The sequence below is a fragment of the Pelobates fuscus genome, chromosome 6 (assembly GCF_036172605.1).
Source record: "Pelobates fuscus isolate aPelFus1 chromosome 6, aPelFus1.pri, whole genome shotgun sequence".
Classification (NCBI taxonomy): Eukaryota; Metazoa; Chordata; class Amphibia; order Anura; family Pelobatidae; genus Pelobates; species Pelobates fuscus.
The window spans coordinates 92,569,608-92,590,365 of NC_086322.1; the positions used below are offsets into that span (position 1 = coordinate 92,569,608).

General features: G+C 42.4%; 2 protein-coding genes across 3 annotated transcripts in view; one reads left to right on the top strand and one right to left on the bottom strand.

The window, feature by feature from the left end:
* Positions 1-259, bottom strand: part of AASDH (aminoadipate-semialdehyde dehydrogenase) — a 59,459-nt gene extending 59,200 nt beyond the window's left edge. Inside the window, exon 1 of the mRNA XM_063458036.1 lies at positions 229-259. Within this exon, the coding sequence (XP_063314106.1) occupies positions 229-240 (12 nt within the window). The 5' untranslated portion in view covers positions 241-259. The remainder of the gene's footprint in view (positions 1-228) is intronic.
* A 171-nt stretch (positions 260-430) lies between these two features.
* PAICS (phosphoribosylaminoimidazole carboxylase and phosphoribosylaminoimidazolesuccinocarboxamide synthase) overlaps positions 431-20,758 on the top strand; it is a 50,305-nt gene continuing 29,977 nt past the window's right edge. Inside the window, exons 1-5 of one of the 2 annotated variants that reach the window (XM_063458038.1) lie at positions 431-859; positions 11,010-11,453; positions 14,359-14,445; positions 15,934-16,332; positions 18,265-18,351. In XM_063458038.1, coding sequence (XP_063314108.1) covers positions 472-859; positions 11,010-11,453; positions 14,359-14,445; positions 15,934-16,332; positions 18,265-18,351 — 1,405 coding nt within the window. In that variant the 5' untranslated portion in view covers positions 431-471. The remainder of the gene's footprint in view (positions 860-11,009; positions 11,454-14,358; positions 14,446-15,933; positions 16,333-18,264; positions 18,352-20,758) is intronic. The other variant, XM_063458039.1, reaches the window with a different exon arrangement.

A 20,758-nucleotide genomic window follows, 5' to 3' on the forward strand; every position in this document is an offset into this window, starting at 1 on the left:
AGCATTTTATGTTAAAACATTTTTTCAAAATAATTGATTATCAATACTGAAATTAAACAAAATGCCGGTCCTACAAATGTGCTAACTGCTTCTTTTTCATTATACTTATTTCTAAACCAGAATGTGTGTGTCTCCAAAAATTCAACATTTGTTATTTGCGGCAATAGGAATTTGATTACGACAACTACAACCATATCGTCCCAGAAGATTTGCAATTTGTAAGGTTACGAAAGCAGCCATTGCTCCTGCAGAGAAACAGCAGTTGATCATCATGTGACTATCTGAGCTGCTTTATTTGCAAGCGTCTGCCAAACCTGCTTGGTTAGCTGAGAATAAGTCACTCCCTGCAGGCGGCTTGAGCCAGTAAACCAGATGCTATTGTCTATGGCTCACTGACAGCCAGTCGTCTGGTTTCCCTGGAAACTGTATCATAGCTTAAATATAGTGAATCATTTCCAGGTCACTTTGAACATGGAGAGAGGTGCAGGGAGATACTGGACTGAGGATGAGATTCGAGCTCTGTTAAGCGTTTGGTCTGAAAAGAGCATTAAAAAACAGCTGCATGGAACACTGAGAAACAAGGGGTTATTCATGTATATAGCTAAAAGAATGCAGCAGTTAGGAGTATTCCGGGACTGGAAGCAATGCCGCGCAAAGTATAAAAATCTGAAATATGAATATAGAGCAATAAAATGTGGTACCAGCTTTGGAGATGGAAGCAAGATGCGATTTTATGATGAGCTAGATGCCATACTGGGATCAGAGACAGTTGCTGAATTAGCAGAGAATGAGGAGAGAAGCCCGAATCTGGAAAGTGAGATGCATCTGGATCCCATCAATCCTAGAGATCAGGTGGAAGGTAAAAAAAATCTTAAGTTTTGTTGTGTCTTGGGTTGTATAAATTAATCAGCTCGGAAGTCTGTGTGCAGCACAAACAGCACAGTTCAAACCAACAACCGATTTAATTGACATGATGTGAGCTCCCCCTCTGTTGAATTCCAAAAGTGCAGCCAATCATTTTATTGTTAAACTGATCGGTTTATTATTAGCAGTTCCATAGTAAGACTTTATTAATATCAACATTTAACTATGAATTAGACTTGTGCACATGTTTTGGGATTTGTCCATGTTGTCTTTCGGCTCGAACGGATTTTGTCCATACAGTTGTTTTTAGAAAAGCGAAATTACTCCTTTTTTTCACTCTAACCAAAAGGACGTGAAAATAGGCCAATTGGTGTACTGCAGACTATATACATAATATAAATGCTATGCTGTACACTGACAGGTGCATTTTCCTGTGATTTGGTTCACAGGTCAAGAAGGAAAAGTAACCAACAGAGTGAAAATAAAGGAGGAGCTATATTTAAATAGTATATATTTCTTAATAAATCTTATATATCTTATATAAGATATAAACATAGTTTATTCTTGCTGCTCCAACTTTTTTCCCTCTTGGTCACTTCTCTTGATCTGTGAATTAAATCAACATTTAACTGTCCCCTACCCATCAATAATATTTTCCCATCAATTCTCTCTTTTTTTGGCTCCACGAATAGATTCAGATTCAGAAATCAAAAGTAGCTGTTCGTCCATTGAACGTTTCATTTGTTTTGTGATTTGGTCAGATTGCAGTTCTGAGTAACGGAATTTTAGACAACCCACCGATCCGCCAAAATTTAGGCCACTCACAATTTGTTTCAAACAGAATGCAGAAGTCTACTTTAAATAAATGAAACACTGCCATTTGTTAAACTAAATCTGAACTGTAGTGTTTTCATTCCAAATATCAATGTTTATAAATGCATGATGTTACTGGTATAAGCCTGTCCCTTTCAGAACAAAATATTACATTAATAATCAAATATTATTCCCCATGTGAATGCATAAATATGCAGGTAAACATTTCTGTGTGATCAGGAATCCACTTGACTAAACTCATGTAATATAACAGAATATGATCATAGCTTATATGCTTAGAACTCTACTTAACACCTTACTTTCTACTAACTCAAAAGTTAATTGTAGATTATGCTAACGTAGTGTACAGATAATCTTAATTTTAATAATGACAGGAGGCGAGTATTTTGCATAAACTTTCTTTACTTTATGCCTCCCGCAGCACAAGTCAATCAATCAAAAGAAAAGGTTTAACCAATCAGAGTCCAGCACATCTAGTATATCAGTCCCTGACAGGCTCTCCATTTCCTCTTTCTTTGATGTATCCATGCCCGGAGAAAACTTCCAATGAGATATTGAAGAAACTTGAACCATAGAAACTTGATAACTTGCGGGATAACTGTGCAACCATGTGATGTCAAGCTGAAAAACATAGAAACAAGTGAAAGGTTGTGGAAAACAACTGTTGTCCATACACCACATCTTCTTTAAGCTGTCCACATGAAATACTGTAAACATTTTATTGTTTGAATAATGTAAACCTGAGTCTATCGTGTGATACAATTATAATCTGAGAGTGTTGTGTCGGTAAGCTATCGTCATGTGAAGTGTCCTTTGGTTCAGTTTTTACCGTCATTCTACAGTATGTGTCCCTCGAGTAATACTTACCAGTGGACACCCTAACAACCCCCAAGAGTATAGGGCGGGAGAAAAGAGTGGAGGGAAAATACTCGCCTCCTGTCATTATTAAAATTAAGATTATCTGTACACTACGTTAGCATAATCTACAATTTTATTACATGACAGGAGGCTTCCTATTTTGCATATTTAACGCTGTGGTAAAAACGCAAAGGACGCGCGCGATGATTGGCGAAAATAAAATACCCTGAAGGTATTTTCCCGTGTCCAATCCGCAGTACGTAAAATATCGGTCAAAGAGGCTCCCGTCAAAAAGGCCCTAGATGCCGCTGCCCCCCTGACTGAATGGGCTCCAAAACTAGTGTCAATTCCTGCTAACGATAGTAACCATCTTATCCACCTGGCTAATGTAGTTGTAGTTGTGGTTTGTGAGGTTTGGTGTATGAAATTAATAATTGTCCGGATCCCAAAGCCCGCAGGGGCGCCGTGACCTCAACATACCTGAGCAGTGTATCGACGACACAAAGACGAGGAACCGTCGGAAAAAAGGGGTAGGACACGGATTTGGAGTCCGTCTTTGTCCTGCGTGAAATCAAAAACGTAACACCGACGGGGGTTATAGAGAACTCATCTACGTCGAATGGCCGAACATCTGAAACCTGACAAAATGATACTAAACATAACAACAAAGTGAGCTTGGCTGTCAATTGTCTGAGTGACAGGGCCGTGTTATCAGGCCAGTCCCTAATGAAGCGAATAACCACGTCTACATCCCATAGAAGTTGATATTTCGGAGCTGGTGGTCTGGCTAATTTTATGCCCCTTAACAGCCTGCACACTAATGCGTCTTGTCCCACTGGGGTACCATTGATAGGGATGTGCGCTGCTGAGATAGCGGAGCGAGTAACATTAATAGATCGGTATGATTTTCCGTTGGAGAAAAGGTATGAAAGGAAATTTAATATGGCTGAGACAGGTGCTGTAAAGGGATCAAGACACCATCCCAAACACCAGCAGTCCCATACATTCCATGCTGCCATGTAGCTTCGTCTTGTACCCGGTGCCCATGAGTCCCATAGGAGGGCTGTAGTCGTTTGCGATAGATCTGGGACTGCCCAGGATCCCCTGAAAGAGTCCAGACTACTAATTCTAGACGGTCCTGCATTATTAATGGGTGAGGTTCCGCACCCGAGTTCGTGAGAATCGTTGGAAAGGTTGGTAGTACCAGTGGATGGTCCTGTGATAATGCCAGTAAGTCCGGGAACCACGCTTGGCTTCTCCACAGTGGTGTTACTAGTATCAACGATGTTCTGGACATCCGTATTTTGTGTAGTACCCTTGCCAGCATCGAAAAAGGTGGGATGGCGTAAGCTCCTACCGATGGCCAGCGTTGTAGGAACGCATCTACCGCCTCGCTCTGCGGATCCGGTAGCCAGCTGTAATACCTTGGCAGTTGTGCATACGTGCGTGATGCGAAAAGGTCTATGTGGAGCGGTCCCCTGAGTGTTCTCACCATGTCGAAGATCGTTGTATTCAGCCGCCAATCGCTGTTGTCCCGCCAGTGACGTGAAAACCAGTCCGCTGTGAGATTGTTGAGACCCGGTAAGTACTCCGCTCTGAGCGTTATATTGCGTCCTTGGTAGCCAAGGACAGAAACGATATATGTCCTTGGTAGCCTCTGTCAAGGCCCGTTAGTGAAGGGGTCCCGGGAAGATCGCTTGTATGGAGGATGACAGCAGACCTACTATTCTGGCCAGGAGCCTCAGAGGGACCGTGTCTCTTTGTAGAAAACGTTGTATCTCCTTCCGAATGTTCGCGATCTTCGGCAGAATATCAGAATGTCGTCTAGGTAATTTAGACCCAATGTCCGTAAATGCGCCATTGCTGGCTTGAGTAGTTTTGTGAAGCACCAAGGAGCGGATCTGAGTCCGAACGGGAGACATGTGAATTGACATGTGCGACCTCTCCAGTGGAAACGAAGGAATGGCCGGCTGGACTGGGCCATCGGGACTGACAGATAGGCGTCTTTTAAATCCAAGCGGGTGAACCAGTCGTGATCCAGTAGTAGATCCCTGAGGAGATGAATGCCTTCCATTTTGAAGTGTCTGTAGGCTACGAATGCATTGAGGTCTCGTAGATTGATGACGGGTCGGTAGTCTCCCGTCTTTTTCTGGACAACAAACATATTGCTGATGAATCCCGCATCGTCCGGAGCGAATTCGACCGCTCCTTTGAGAAATAAGGCTCGAATCTCTTCGTCTATGAGCTTGGCGTGTTCCGCTGATGTTCTTATTGGTTGTGGATGGCGTGCTTGGAAAGGAGTGTCCGTAAAATCTATCTCGTAGCCCCTGATCGTTCTTAGGATCCAGGCATCTGAAGAAATCTTTTCCCAATTCTGTGAAAAGAGAGACAGTCTGCCAGTGTATTGGTGTTTGAGTGCTCACCTGAGTTAATGCGTCCATGGCTGCGGGCGCGTGCCCCTCTGGGACGGAAGATGCCTCTAGTGAACGGTGGTCTTGATGGGAAGAAAGCTTGCGACGTGTGGGTTCTGGGGCCTGTCGGACAGAAGCGGCTGGTGGCTCGGCCCCGTTGGCGACAGCCCTGCCCTGTATATTGTGGGTTTACGGAAAACTTGTTTGATCGAAGTTTGAGCTTTGCTTAAAGTGGTGAAGAGGTTCACGTGCTTCTTCAATTTGCCAATGAAAGGTTCCCCAAACAATTGGCCGTTGGCTTGCGTGCCCAACTCCTTTTTCCCCAGCTCCAGCAGTTTGGAGTCCATTTTGAGCAGGGCGGCCTTGCGTCTCTCTGTACATAGGGCTGCGTTGGTATTGCCCAACATGCCGATCGCCCGTTGAGCCCATTCCCGGATTGCATGGGCGTCTAGAGTACTGCCCCCAGTGAGGGCGTCATCGGCCAGATATAACTGTCAGGATCGGGACAGGGATCCAACACGCAGAGTACAAACAGTAGCCAGATACGTATACCGGACCTTAGAATGGCCGGACTAACGTAAGTAGTACAGTAGAGAATGGTAAAAGACAAGCCGAGGTCGAGGGTAACAGAAGACAGGTAAGCGGTAGACAAGCCGAATCAAGGGTAACAGAGATAAGCAGAGAAGAGCAAACACGCCGGGTCAAAACCAAAAGGGATAACTAGAAAACACGAGCACTGAGTGACTAGAACAAGCTAGAACCACGACAGGGCAATGAGCTAATGAAAGAAGCACCGTTAAATGCCCTGTTCAGATAAGTAGACACACCTCCGACGAGTCCTGATTGGTCCTGAACCAATTGAGTGACAGGTCGTTCCGGGTTGACGTCCTGACGTCGACTTCCGGGCGTCATGCTATAAAAGGGAGTCACTCCCTCGCGGCCGGCTTTGCATGACCGGATGGACCGCGAGAAAGAGGGAAATCAGGCCGTCCGGATGGATGAACGACTAAGTCTCTACCTCTCTCGGAGGTAGAGACCTCAGGTACCCTGACAATAACATCTTTGCTAGTGGGCCTAGCATGTCTTAAAGCTTATCTTGTGACGCTTTGAGGCCCTTCTCGATGCCTTTGTGTGGATCAAGGCCCGCTCGTGACATGAACAAGACTACCGTAGCGTCAAATTCTGGGGTATGAGCAATCTTGTCCGGAAGTATGGGTCTCGGACATTCGGCCTTTAGTCTTGCGCGTACTTCTCTTTCCATTGGCTGTCATAGCCAAAAATTAATGAATTGGGCCAGGTGGTCCGGGAGACCCCACTCCGATGACCTTGGGTGGCGTATTGTGCGTGGATCAAACACCGGCGTGCCCTGGGGATCCAGGAACGCACCCTCTTCCTATCCGTCTGCCCAGATGCGGGATTTCCTCAGTCCATGACGGGTGTCTCTGTCTTCATCTGGGTCCGACCCAGGGTCATCTTGGCGTGTGTCCAACCAGTCTTCCTCCTCGGACGGTGAATCCTCCACCTTCCATTCATCCATAACCTCTAGTGCAGGAGGTGGGTTATGTTCTTCCTCATCAGAAGATGATAGTGGGAGGGTAGAAGGGTCTTGGCATTCCGCCTGGCGACTCCTATTCAGTGGAGCCTTGCCCTTCGATTTTCGTGGGCTGGGCCATTACCTTTCCAATGTCTCTTGGATGAGACCAGGTCCCCTGCAGACCGTTCCAGGTCTTTAGCATCAAGATCCTCGCCTGAATTATGGGCCCATAATTTGGCTATAGCCTTCTCCATGGAGGCCGCTACCGCGGAGTTAATCATAGACTGAATGTCTGGTTGTGTGGGTTGAGAGGATTCACTCATAATGCCACGGTCTGTCTGTGGGAGATAGGACCGGGTCAGTTACGAAATACTGGAAAGTAAACGGTAATGAATATTGTGGCCTTCCACTTACGACTGGGGTTCCCCAGTGTATAAGAATGGACCCAAACGGTTCGTAGACCGGTCCTGTATGTGTTGCACTGCTGGCTGTAATCATGGGCTGGTGAGGGGGTCACCCTCTGTGAGACCGGGATGAGCGGTCATAAATTAACAGGTGAAATTCGTTCAGCCTGTGTCGTCCGATGATAAAGTTCTAGGACGTGTCCCAATAATGATAGCCCAATGGAAATCTATTATCGTAGATTTCGCCTCCGTTGTCTGGAGGATTTTTACGGGTCACCCGAGTTTCTGTAATGTGGAGGGTGCCGGTGTTAATATTTGCAGCTTATGAATAGGGGGGTCACCCCAATAATTGTTACAGCTTGGTGCAGTGTCAGCACACGCCTTGGGGTCACCCAGTGCAGGGGGGGGTCACCCCTTTAATCACAATAATCAGTGTGCTTGCGGGGGGTCACCCCGCTAAGAGGGGTCACCTCTGGAGAGTACACTTCTCCTGATCAAATCAGAGTGTGTCTCTTTAAATATATTTATTATTGTATTGTTTCAATTGTATTTCCACAGATTAACTTGAGTAAGTTTGCAGTCAGAATTATCCAGTTGCCTGTCTCTTTAAATGTAGAGCAACATGAGGTAAGCAGATGTATGTAGTTAAATGATGTGATTGAAATGGCCGACCGTTTGAATTGACGGTTTGCCAGTAACAAAGATGGGCGACTTGGATCTCGCGGTCTTCCGCGGGATCCAAGATGGCCGCCGTTCGCGCCAAAATGCTGAGCGGTCCGCGGTGTTAGCCGCGATCGTGGCCGTCAGGCACAAACTACAGAAAAATACCGGATCTGCCCGCTCCCACCTCCCCACACGAATCCCCCCCCCCCCCAGAGGTAATCCCTGCACCTAATGTTAAGCGCGATCGCGGCAGCTACCCGCGATCATGCAGCCAGCAGGGAAATGAAGGAATACAGAGAGGGGAGAGGCAGAGAGGGAAAGCAGGGGAATAAAACTGTAAGAGAAAACAACTCAATCTAAGAAACTGAAAATTACGTTTGAACACTTAATTAAGATAAAATAATGAGAGCTATTTTTTAAATAAAAATATGAATAATAGCAATGTGATATGAATAAAAATAGTAGAATCTAGCAGAAGAAATCAATACTCTGACCTGTGCCTTGGCTGGAGCAGCAAAGAAAGAGGAAATGGAGAGCCTGTCAGGGACTGATATACTAGATGTGCTGGACTCTGATTGGTTAAAACTTTTCTTTTGATTGATTGACTTGTGCTGCTGGAGGCATAAAGTAAAGAAAGTTTATGCAAAATAGGAAGCCTCCTGTCATGTAATAAAATTGAATACTCCAAGAAGAGCTATAGCAAGCTCCAGGAGCAAACTGTTTGCAAGTGTGTTCTGAAGAATTGGTGATGTTTTAAGGGTGGTTTAATATTTGCACCACCACTTTGCATTTTGTTAACTGATGAACTATACAATTAACCCCTTAACGCCGTTACGGCGTTCTATGCCGTCGCGGCTTTAAAGGGCTTTAAAGCCGTTGCGGCGGCATAGAACGCCGTAACGGCTTGCAGCCCCAGGAGCAGAGGTGTACTCACCTCCGCCGCGATCCTCTTCTGGGGGGGCTGTCTGAGAGCCCAGGCAGCCCCCCTCCGGCAAATGAGGCCCCCGGGGGCCATGTGATCGCTCTCAAAGAGCGATCACATGGCCCCCTATAGCTGGCTATGGATCTGCCAGCAGGGGGACTGTTTAAAATATTAGACAGTCCCTCTGCTGGTAGGTAGTGTAAAAAAATAAATATTAAAATGTTATAAAATAAATTAAATGCCTTTTTATATATATATAATATGTATATATATTATATATATAATATATATACATATTATATATATGTAACGTCATACGTAATGTATTTTAATATTAATATTAGTATATATATTAATATTAAAATACACTTAGAATGACGTTACATATATATAATATGTATATATATTATATATATAATAGATCTACATATATATATTATATATATATACGCATAATTACAATAATAAATAAATAAAATAATTAAATAAATAAATAAAATATTGAAACAAAATATAAAATAAATTATATATTCATATGTAATTTCATTCTAACTGTATTTTGTTATTAATATATATATATTGGAAACAGAATACACTTAGAATGACATTCTATATATATCTATCTATATATAAAATACAAATAACCGCAAATATATATAGAGAGATAAATACATATAATTACATAAAAGATTACATTAGTATACACGTAGAATTTATATACCTATAAATGCATATATATTAAAATTCTACGTGTATATTTAAGTAATTTTTTAACATAATTATGTCATTTGATTAATTAAAATTTGATTGACATGCCTGACAACACAGGGAGAAAGTGCAGAGAATTTAATTTGCATGCACTATATTAGACCCTGTAACTCTCCAAGACACCATAAAACCTGTACATAGGGGGTACTGTTTTACTCGGGAGACTTCGCTGAACTCAAATATTAGTGTTTAAAACTGGTAAATTGTATTACAACGATGATATTTTAAGTAAAAGTGACGTTTTTTGCATTTTTTACAAACAAACGGCACTTTTATGGACTATATTATTGTTGTAATATGTTTTACTGTTTTAAAACACTAATATTTGTGTTTAGTGAAATCTCCCGAGAATAACAGTACCCCACATGTACAGGTTTTATGGTGTTTTGGAAAGTTAGAGAGTCACATATAAGGCTTGCATTTCATTTTTTTTACATTGAAATTTGCCAGATTAGTTATGTTGCCTTTGAGACCGTATGGTAGCCCAGGAATAAGAATTACCCCCATGATGGCATACCATTTGCAAAAGTAGACAACCCAAGGTATTGCAAATGGGGTATGTCCAGTCATTTTTAGTAGCCACTTAGTCACAAACACTGGCCAAATATTAGTTTTTTGCTTTTTTCACACAAAAACAAATATGAACGCTAACTTTGGCCAGTGTTTGTGACTAAGTGGCTACTAAAAAAAACTAAACATACCCCACGTTCAATACCTTGGGTTGTCTACTTTTTCAAATGGTATGCCATTATGGGGGTAATTCTCATTCCTGGGCTACCACACCGTCTCAAAGGTAACATTACTAATCTGGCAAATTTCAATTTGAAAATGGAACGTTCTATATTTGACCCTGTAACTTTCCAAAACACCATAAAACCTGTTAATGGGGGTACTGTTGTACTCGTGAGACATCGCTGATTACAAATATGTGCATTTTGTTGCCGTAAAACCTAACAGTATTATGACATTTACAGCTAAAATGTGAGGCGGAACTACAAATTTAAAAAAAAAATTCAAATTTCTCACAGTTTTTTTTAATTTTATTCATAATAAATTGTTTCAAATACAAATATTTTATATGAAATGAAAGCCCTGTTTCTCCTGAACAAAATGATATATAATAAGTGTGGGTGCATTTAATATGAAAGAGGGGAACTACGGGTGAACAGACATATAGCGCAAATTCCAGTTTTTGTTTACGTTTTGTTTTGATTGACTCCGTCCTGAAGGGGTTAACATTTCTTTTTTATATTGTGAATATTGTTTATATTGTTCAGTAGTTTATGTATGTAATGATACTCAACTTTTTTTCTGAAACACATGTATTTGAACAATAAAAGTTTGTATTTGGAAAAATGTTAGTATACTTTATTAAACGAGATTTCAGTTTAATGTGTTTGATGTTGAAAGGGTTACTCCAACCCTTTTTCGCAGATTATTTGTTTTAAGTCAAAATTCCCTTTGCATTTTACTCCCTCCGTTTATATTTTGAAACCTGCAAAAAAAAAAAGATTAAACTTAATTTTAACCATGTGCCAGGTCCAATATCCCCACCTTCTCTGATTTCATACAGTGAAAGGTCTTCTGGTACCATGATCATCTGATTCATATACTACACCTTCACATCCACAGCAGCATTGTAGGCAATAGTAGTTGCTTAACGGAAAACTATAGTCCCAGGAAAACAAAGTTGTTTTTGTAACCATAATAAGTGGAAAAGTAATAAACTATTTTTTGTTCCTCACCCACAGTCATACCTGGAGACCTAACCCAAGGAGACATTGAAAATAGTCATGTAATGATTCCATCTATATCTAATGAAGGAGGGAAACACTGGACTGACAGAGAAATCCAAGCACTGATAAATATCTGGTCTGACAAGAATATACGTTGGCAATTAAAAGGCACTGTAAGGAACCAGGGAATCTTCGAGCACATAGCCAGCCTGCTCCACAAAGAAGGGATAGACAGGGATTGGAGGCAGTGCAGAACAAAGTATAAAAACTTGAAGCACGAGTATGTGGTTTTAAAAAAAGCGAAAGAATCTGGAAATAAAACAAAGACTATGAAATACTTTGACGAACTGGATGTGATACTGTGCAGCAAATCTTCGGGACATAGAAAGAGATTAAACATCACAGATATGCAAGCGTCTCGTACATGGAACGATTACTCTGCAACAAATTCTTTATCAGGTAAGTAATGTAAAACAATCAAACTAGCTATGGTTATTGGTAGAAAAAAATATGGTTTTGCCAAAAAGGTGATCATGTGACATTAAAATAATCATTTATACATTTCCTAGGCAGAAAGTATTGCCATTCATTTTGTGAAACACTTATGGAACACCAGTTTATTTCAAGAAGACAAAAAAATCCACCTGTCATGATTTTGACCTTTTCTTCTCTCAAAGTTTTGATGTTCTTTTAGTCGTACTATACAACACATATTTTTAAATGAAAATTAAACTGACACTCCAGGCTGGAGGTAGCCACCAATGTTATTACATTTTATACAAGTTTAAAATACCTATATTTGCTGCTAATCCATAGGCAAGTAGCAGATACCTCTTACCAGACAAGGAAGAGGCTCCACAAATCAGAAGTTTATCATTTTGGTACGTGGCATCTGATCTTATTCCATGACCTCTCTGCATAATAGATAATGGGAGATATAGTTCAAAATCAGCAGCAGTTTGTAGGTCTCAAACCATTACCCCAGAACCACCAATTGTCCAGTGTTTATATATTTCCAATTTATGTTCAAATCAGGTTACAATTAAAACATTGACCACATGGCTAGTCTTCAAAGCTGTTCTGTCACTGCACCCAACCCCTTCAAAATGAGTATTTCATAAATATAAAACTTGATGAAACACTCATCTTAACTCAGTTGGAAATTGGTTTAACTTCCAAAGCAGTCAAAAGATATACCTATTTCGGGGCGTGGTTTGCAGCCGAGCGAGCTGGACGTGTCCGGGTAGAGCTCCGCTGCGACCACGGTGCCAACTGCCTACAAAAGCTGAAATTCAACGCAAAATTTGAATACCCTTGGAACCGAGATGGACAAACGGGCCCCGAGGAAGCAGGCAAAGAAACCGTTGGAAACGGTTACAACGGTCTCCGAAATGTTTGCGGCCACCCGCGCTGTGAGACTGAACACTCAAGATGGCGGACGGGACGGCCTGGGGATGCCGCGCTCTCCCTCGAGCCCGGGAAGCAGTGTTGCCGAAGGAGCATCGGACACAGATACTGGTCAAATATTGGCCAAGCTGACGGAGGTGCGCACTTACCTGGCCACCGAAATTGTTCGTAACACAGCTGAAGTGAAGGCCGAAATTCAGGCCCTGGGTGCGAGGACGGCGGCACTCGAGCAACGGATGGAGTCCACGGTCTTGGCCCACAACGAGTCTGCTGCTCAGATCAACACTCTGACGTCCCAATTGCTGATGGCTGGAGCGGCGATCGATGACCTAGGTAACAGGTCGCGTCGGAACAATATCCGTCTCCGTGGCCTCCCGGAGCAGGAGGGGGAGGGGTCCCTCATAGATGTGGTCTTGGGCATATTTAGGCCGCTTCTTCCCGACGTGCCGGAGCATCTGTGGCACATCGAGTGGGCACATCGAGCACTTCGTGTCAGGAGGGCGGATGATAGCAGGCCGAAGGACATCATTATAAAATTCTTGACTTTCCAGACGAAAGAGGCCTTAATGAAACGGGGCAGAGACGGCCCAATTACTTATAAAGGGGTAGACCTGGCCCTGTACCAAGACTTAACCCCGGCTACTCTGCGAAAACGGCGAGAATGGCGCCCTATTACCGAACTCTTGCAGCAGGAATCTGTTAAGTATGCCTGGGGTCACTATTTTTGGTTACTGGCCTTTAAAGATGGCCGCACCAAAATTTTGTTCACAGATGGTGATCCGGCGGGCTTCCTGAGAGAGCTGGGAATCCGACTTCCGGAGGGCTTTGCGGTTCCGAAAGTGACAGCGGAGGTCCTTCCTACCCTTCCTCGTGAGTGGTATGCGGCTGGCGATTGAGGTCGGTTCTTCCAACGCGGCTGTAGGTTAGCTGTTGGCGGATCCAGGCGGTGAGCCTTTCCGGGTGGGCCCCTGTGGTTTGGGAGGGCGGGTTGCGGGGGTTATCTCTAAACTTTTGCTTTTATTTAGCCCGGGTTTCAGGGGTTCCTGGTGGGGTTGCCCCGGATCGGTTTCTCTCCCTACCTCGGGCGGATTCGCCATGTTTGGGGTGGGCTAGGGGTTTTATTAGCATGCTTGACTTCGCTGCCGTTTCCTTACTGACCCCTTGGTTTAGCCCTCGGCTCCTGTCCGCTTCTATGCCTCGGGGCTGAGGGGGGATCTGCAGCATGGCGATGGAAGGTTATCCCTCATTGCCCCTGTGGGAACGTGGCGGCAGCGGGCGATTTTTGATTTTTGATTCTTGCTGTTTATCTAACTTTCGACTCCCTATATGGGGGGCCTCGGGACTGCTCTAGGCGGCGGGCGGGGATCTCTTTTAAGGTCGGGACGATTGCTTTATAATGTGTACTAATTGTTAAATACTGCATTGTTTTCTCGATTGATTTGCGGTGGGGTTTGGCTTTCATAGGGGTTTGAATCCGGGTCTGGAAGAGTATAGCGGTATTTATCCCGGCCATGCCTTCCGCGGCCGACTGATGCTGGGACACGGGCCCTATGTTTTGTGCTATCCTAGCAACCTACTTTTCAACCGTACCCTTACCTTTTGTGTCACATTACCCCACTCCCTCTAGCATGTAAGCTTATTTGGGCATCACCCTCAACCCCCTCTGTTCCTGTGCATCCAACTCATCAAAGTTAATAAGAAAGTTCAAGCCATGAACGAAAGCAAGCCTTTTCTGATCTTCTGAGTATCTATTTGACTTTCTTTTTTTGGCATATATTTGTTTAGTATTAAAAAGTATAGGTCAGTTCCAACATAGACTTTTATAAGTGAAGTGAAAAAAGTCAGCTGGTGAGATAGCTCTCTAGATCTTTCCTTTGTTTTGTTTTCCTGCGTAGTTAATATAAGTATTCATTTTTTAAAAAAACATATTCTAGTTATTATATCATATTACCCATAGGAGTTGCTGAATGTCATGCTAAAGAACTCTACGTGGTTCCAGATAGTGGTGAAATGTCTGAAAATAGCAAACAACCCTTAGATTCAGGTAAGATAAAAAGAGAAGACACTGTAATAGGAGGTCATTAACACTGTCTGAGATAGCTGATATTTCCATATGATTTAAATATATATAAACATTTGCAATTTGTCACCAAGAACTAAATATGAAGATTATGTGTATGAAATAAATGAGTGGGAAAAAAAATCTAAAAGCTATGCTAATAAAAGAGTAGGGCTAAGTTCTAAATGTAAAACAGTTACCATGGAAACAAATGGTACAGCCCTGCTCATCATACCTGCTCTTCTTTTTGGTTTCTGTGGGTAGTGCTCTACTTTACTAATATTGACACTTTTATAAATCTCCTCTATCGTGTCAAATGTTAAAATCTCAAAAGAATTATAGAAACATAGAATGTGACGGCAGATAAGAACCATTCGGCCCATCTAGTCTGCCCAATTTTCTAAATACTTTTACTTAGTCCCTGGCCTTATCTTAAGTCTAGGATATTCTTATGTCTATTCCACACATGCTTAAACTCCCTCACTGTGTTAACCTCTACCACTTCAGCTGGAAGGCTATTCCATGCATCCACTACCCTCTCAGTAAAGTAATACTTCCTGGTATTATTTTTAAACCTTTGCCCCTCTAATTTAAGACTATGTCCTCTTGTTGTGGTAGTTTTTCTTCTTTTAAATATAGTCTCCTCCTTTACTGTGTTGATATCATATCTTATATGGTGGCAATACTTACCCCTAGCTAAATTCTGGAAAGGAGTTTGGCAGCTGTGGGTCTTCGAAAAACAAGTAACATTTGTCCATGGACATTTTATTTGTGTCTCCCAGTAAACCTATTGTGTAAAGTACAAAATCCAGAGTAAGTTGCTCCTAAAAATGTTCTTATCCTCTAGACATTTTCTCTCGCCTTATTGGCTAAAGAACATCTCTCCTCCCAAATCTTTGATTATAAATAATATCCAAGGTAACATGATGATGGACAGAGTTCCAGCAATGGCCAACCACATTTTCCTTCTATTCATTAAGCTTGGGAACCCTGGATCTCCCTTTTAGTTTATTTAACTTTTCTATTTCCCCCCTTGCCATCTCCTTCCCTTTTTAGTAACAAGACACAAACCAAACATAGGAAAGAACACTTCAACTTATGTTATTAAACGTTTATGGGACCAAACAATGCTTAGCTCTCCTGAATGATCTGTAACACTACAGATTGTCTCAGTATTTAGATTAAAGTAATCATAATGTGATGCATTTCTTCGCTCATAAAAAAAAAAAAAAAAGGGTGAAGACATAGGTGATTCATCTCATTTCTACGTACCTCCATAAAACTTGGGTTGGAGAAGGTGCCATGACTACATTTAGAGTGAAACAAACAAAGCGTTATTAAGAGGTAGAGCTCCGTCACATGTTGTTTGCTCAGACAGTATAGTGTTGGACATAAGCTAAACAAAATGTATGCCATTTATATATGAAGTCTATGTTTATAAGTGCCATACAATCTGTGTTATCTATATTTTAGGACCTACAAGGCTATATACGGAAGGAGGAAAGCACTGGACAACAGAGGAAGTCAAGGCTTTGATAACAATTTGGTATGACCACGATATACGAAAACAGCTGGAAGGAACTGTGAGAAACAGAAGGATATTTGAACATATTGCCAGATTGCTCCAGAATTTAGGCATAGAGAGGGACTGGAGACAGTGCCGGACCAAATACAAAAACCTAAAGCATGAGTACATTGTGACCAAGAGAGCTCTGGAGTCAGGGTACGCAAACAAGACTATGAAATTCTTCTACATATTGGATGACATCCTGCAGAACAAGGTTTCAGAGCTACCAAGCCTGTCAGTCGCAGATACAACAAAGAATGTGTTCAACAGTGCGGTCTCGAACACAGATATGTTACATATTACAGGTAATAAATGTTATTCCACCAGAATATTGCTTAGCTATAGTTAAAATCCTTGTTATGATAATATTATGAATGTAAGGTGAACATGTATATTGTCAGTACTGACTGCAAGCTCGGTTTAGGCCCGGGGTAGGCAGCTTCAGCACTCTAGATGCTGTGAACTACAGTGAGGGAAAAAAGTATTTGATCCCTTGCTGATTTTGAACGTTTGCCCACTGACAAAGAAACTATCAGTCTATAATTTTAATGGTAGGTATATTTTAACAGTGAGAGACAGAATAACACATGTAACACATGTAAAAAAAGTTATAAATTGATTTGCATGTCAATGAGTGAAATAAGTATTTGATCAAACAGCAAGATTTCTGGCTCTCTCTTTAAGTGCTCCTAATCTCGTCTCGTTACCTGTATAAAAGACACCTGTCCACAGAAGCAATCAGTCAATCAGATTCCAAAAATTCTTAACCATGGCTAAGACCAAAGAGCTGTCCACGGCTTGTCAGGGACAACATTGTAGACCTACACAAGGCTGGAATGAGCTACAAAACCATCGCCAAGCAGCTTGGTGAGAAGGTGACAACAGTTGGTACGATTATTCACAAATGGAAAAAACACAAAATAACTGTCAGGCTCCCTCGGTCTGTTGCTCCATGCAAGGTTTCACCTCTTGGAGTTTCAGTGATCATGAGAACAGTGAGGAATCAGCCCAGAACTACATGGAAGGATCTTGTTAATGATCTCAAGGCAACTGGGACCATAGTCACCAAGAAAACAATTGGTAACACACTACACGGTGAATGACTGAAATCCTGCAGCGCCCGCAAGGTCCTCCTGCTCAAGAAAGCACATGTACAGGCCCGTCTGCCAATGAACATCTGAATGATTCAGAGGAGAACTGTGTGAAATTGTTGTGGTCATATGAGACCAAAATCGGGCTCTTTGGCATCAACTCAACTCGCCGTGTTTGGAGGAGGAGGAATGCTGCCTATGACACCAAGAACACCATCCCCATCGTCAAACGTAGAGGTGGAAACATTATGCTTTGGGTTTTTTTTCCTGCTAAGGGGACAGGACAACTGCACCTCATCAAAGGGATTATGGCAGGGCCATGTACCGTCAAATCTTGCGTGAGAACCTCCTTCCCTCAGCCAGGGCATTGAAAATGGGTCGAGGATGGGTATTCCAGCATGACAATGACCCGAAACACAAAGCCAAGGCAACACAGGATTGGCTCAAGAAGAAGCACATGAAGTCCTGGAGTGGCCTAGCCAGTCTCCAGACCTTAATGCCATAGAAAATCTGTGGAGGGAGCTGAAGGTTCGAGTTGCCAAACGTTAGCCTCAAAACCTTAATGACTTAGAGAGGATCTGCAAAGAGGAGTGGGACAAAATCCCTCCTGAAATGTGTGCAAACCTGGTGGCCAACTACAAGAAACGTCTGACCTCTGTGATTGCCAACAAGGGTTTTGCCACCAAGTACCAAGTTGAAGGGGTCAAACTTATTTCACATGCAAATCAATTTATAACTTTTTTACATTTATTTTGTTATTCTGTCTCTCACTGTTAAAATATACCTACCATTAAAATGATAGACTGATCATTTCTATGTCAGTTGGCAAACGACCAAACTCAGCAAGGGATCAAATACTTTTCCCCCCTCACTGTACATCTCCCATAATGCTCTAACAGATATAATGATGGCACAGCATCATGAGAGGTGTAGTCCATAACATTTAAAGTTTTGAATGTTGCCTACCCATGGATTTGGCAATCTCTCACGCTTAACCGCAGAAAACATCTATGCCATGGTCATACATCCCAGAACTTAATCCAGTTATATAGTGCTATCCATTTTTAAATCAGAAATTAAAGAACCCCCTTTATTCAACCACTTAAGTTCTCATAAAATCTTGTTCTCAGTTTGACTATCTTAAAGATCCCCATACAGAATCAGCTGAAGAATCGTCCTTGGTTAAAGAAGAGCACAGAAGAAAAGATTTAAATGTGGAGAATAATTGTCCTGGTGAGTAAAATGTATATTGACTCTTTGGCATGGAGATCCAATAGTAAAGTCCAAATCATACTCGTATTTCTGTATTCATTCACTGATGCACAATGGGCTGTAGGGAATAACTTGTTTTCTCATCTGTTTGACATTTTTTGTCCTCCTGAGTTCCATTGTGTTTGCCTCAGCAATTACAGACACCTGGACGTCAAATGATTCAGTACTGTTAGAAAATGCCCATAGACTTTAATGCTGAGTTCTGCAAATAAATCATTTGGAAAGCTTTCCCAACAGTATTAAATCATTTGAAAGCTTATTAAATCGAGGATAATGTCTACAATATTTTTATTAAAAAACATATCATAAAAAAAAAAATATCAGAGCATATCAAAATGTTATTGTATAGTATGATTTCACGCTAATTGGAGATGGCACGTTCTTTCTTTCTAACCACTACAAGGTACTGTAGTGGGTTTAATGATTAGAATGCCGCTTTATCTAACTATAGCATTGATTTAATATTGTTGGAGACATTTTCCAAATGATTAAATATTTTTGGATAAACTTTTTTTTTTTTATAATTCTTTATTTTTGTTGTGCACAAGATAACAAAAGAGCTTGCAGTACCATATCAGCATAAGCAAGCAATAATATCCTAGCAGTATACATATATGGTATTAAGGTAGTGGCACATTTTTTTGAAGTGTAGATATCAACAAGCTAAACATATACATCTAGTTACAGGTCGCAGAAGTTAACAGAGAACATAACATGCAATTCTGTAGGTATAGTAGTAATATTATCACATGAGGGGTTTTAAAGCAAGGGATTGACTATTATCCTATACAAGATTACACGTCTATCTGAGCATGGGTACACGAGTAAGAGAAGTGAGTGAAGGCATGCTTATATTCACGTTAAACACTATATTATGCTTAAAAGATCAAGGCATAGACACATTCAAGTAATTATATTCTACAAGTATTATAGTAGTCGCTTGTCACCCTGGTTGGTCTAGAGTTCTTAAGTCGATGTATGCTCCAGGGGTCTGTGACTTGGTAGGTCCGAGGCCTTGTTAGTAGTCGCGGGCCTATGCACAGCCGATGCCCAATCCACCATGTCGGTACGACCGGGTGCGGGTGTCCGTCGCTGTTCTGGCGGTGCTGCTCCAGGGGTGTTACTGTGTGCCTTGTGAGTGTCCCAGGGGCTTTCTCCCCAAGTAGCCAGGAGTGCTTTCTCTGAGGTGAGTGTCTCTTAGGGAGTGTGCTTGGAGGACGTTTGGTAACGTGTGGATGGCAGTCGCTGGTATAGATAAGTGGTGTGCGTCGGGAACCCGTGCGGCCGCCATTATGGGTCTGGCTAGGCCTCCTTCGTTATGTGCCTGTGGTCTGGCCCGAGGTGTTGGCGGGTGAGTAGTCATGCGCAGGGCTGCGGTGCTTGGTATGGTGGGCCTGGACTCTTTCTGCCTCCTGGGCTCTTTCTTGGAGGCTTTATTAGTCGCTCCGTTCACCTTAATGGAGCAGTCACCTCCGCCGATCTCGGCACACATGGCATCCGCCATTTTGGGTGGTGTGTTCTGGCGCTCGAGCAGGGTGGCCTTGTTGTCGGGCCTTGAATGCACAGGTGGGGGACCGGGATAACCCCCGCCGGTCCATAGGGGGGGGGAACGGGGCCAGGTCCACCCGGGTCTCAGCTTCCAAGTCGGCACCTTTAGGCAGGATAGAGGGGCAGCGGCCGTCCACCCCTCTCACCGCCGGCTTAGACCCCCACTCTGTCGTCGAGGGCTGCGCCTCCAGGGGACTGCAGCTCCGTGGGCCAGCCTCTCCCTGGATCCGGTGTCTCCGTGTCACCAAACACCCATGCTTTCGGTTTGTTCTTGGGTCGTTTACTATGTTTTTGGTGTTTATTAGGTGTGCTCAGCAGGAGCTGGACGTGAATGCGACCGTCCAGCTCGGCGGTGCGCCCCGCCCCCCCTTTGGATAAACTTTTAAAACTTTTAATATTATGAGAAATATTAACATGTTATAATATGTTGATATTTTTTGATATATTGATATAGTTTTATGTATGATATATATTTTAATTTATTGAAAAAAATCATTTTACAAGCTTTGTTTTTGTCACACATATTTTTTTTAAAATGATTTTATGTTTGCTGGTTAACTGTTCATCACTTTTAATATCACTGTTTGCTGCATGTTGTGCCTCAGAAAATGATGTTTATTCACTAATTGGTGAATATGTTATAGCAGATTCAGTCAGCCTCACTTGGCTCATTTATTTGTTTTCACGGTATTCCTCTGAATTTCCCTGTATTCTCTGCTGGATGAAATCAAACTGGATTGTGCTGCGTGAGTCGCAGACTTCTTCAAATGAATCTCATGGCGATAGCAAGATTTGTGTTAAAATGGTTTCATCTAAATGG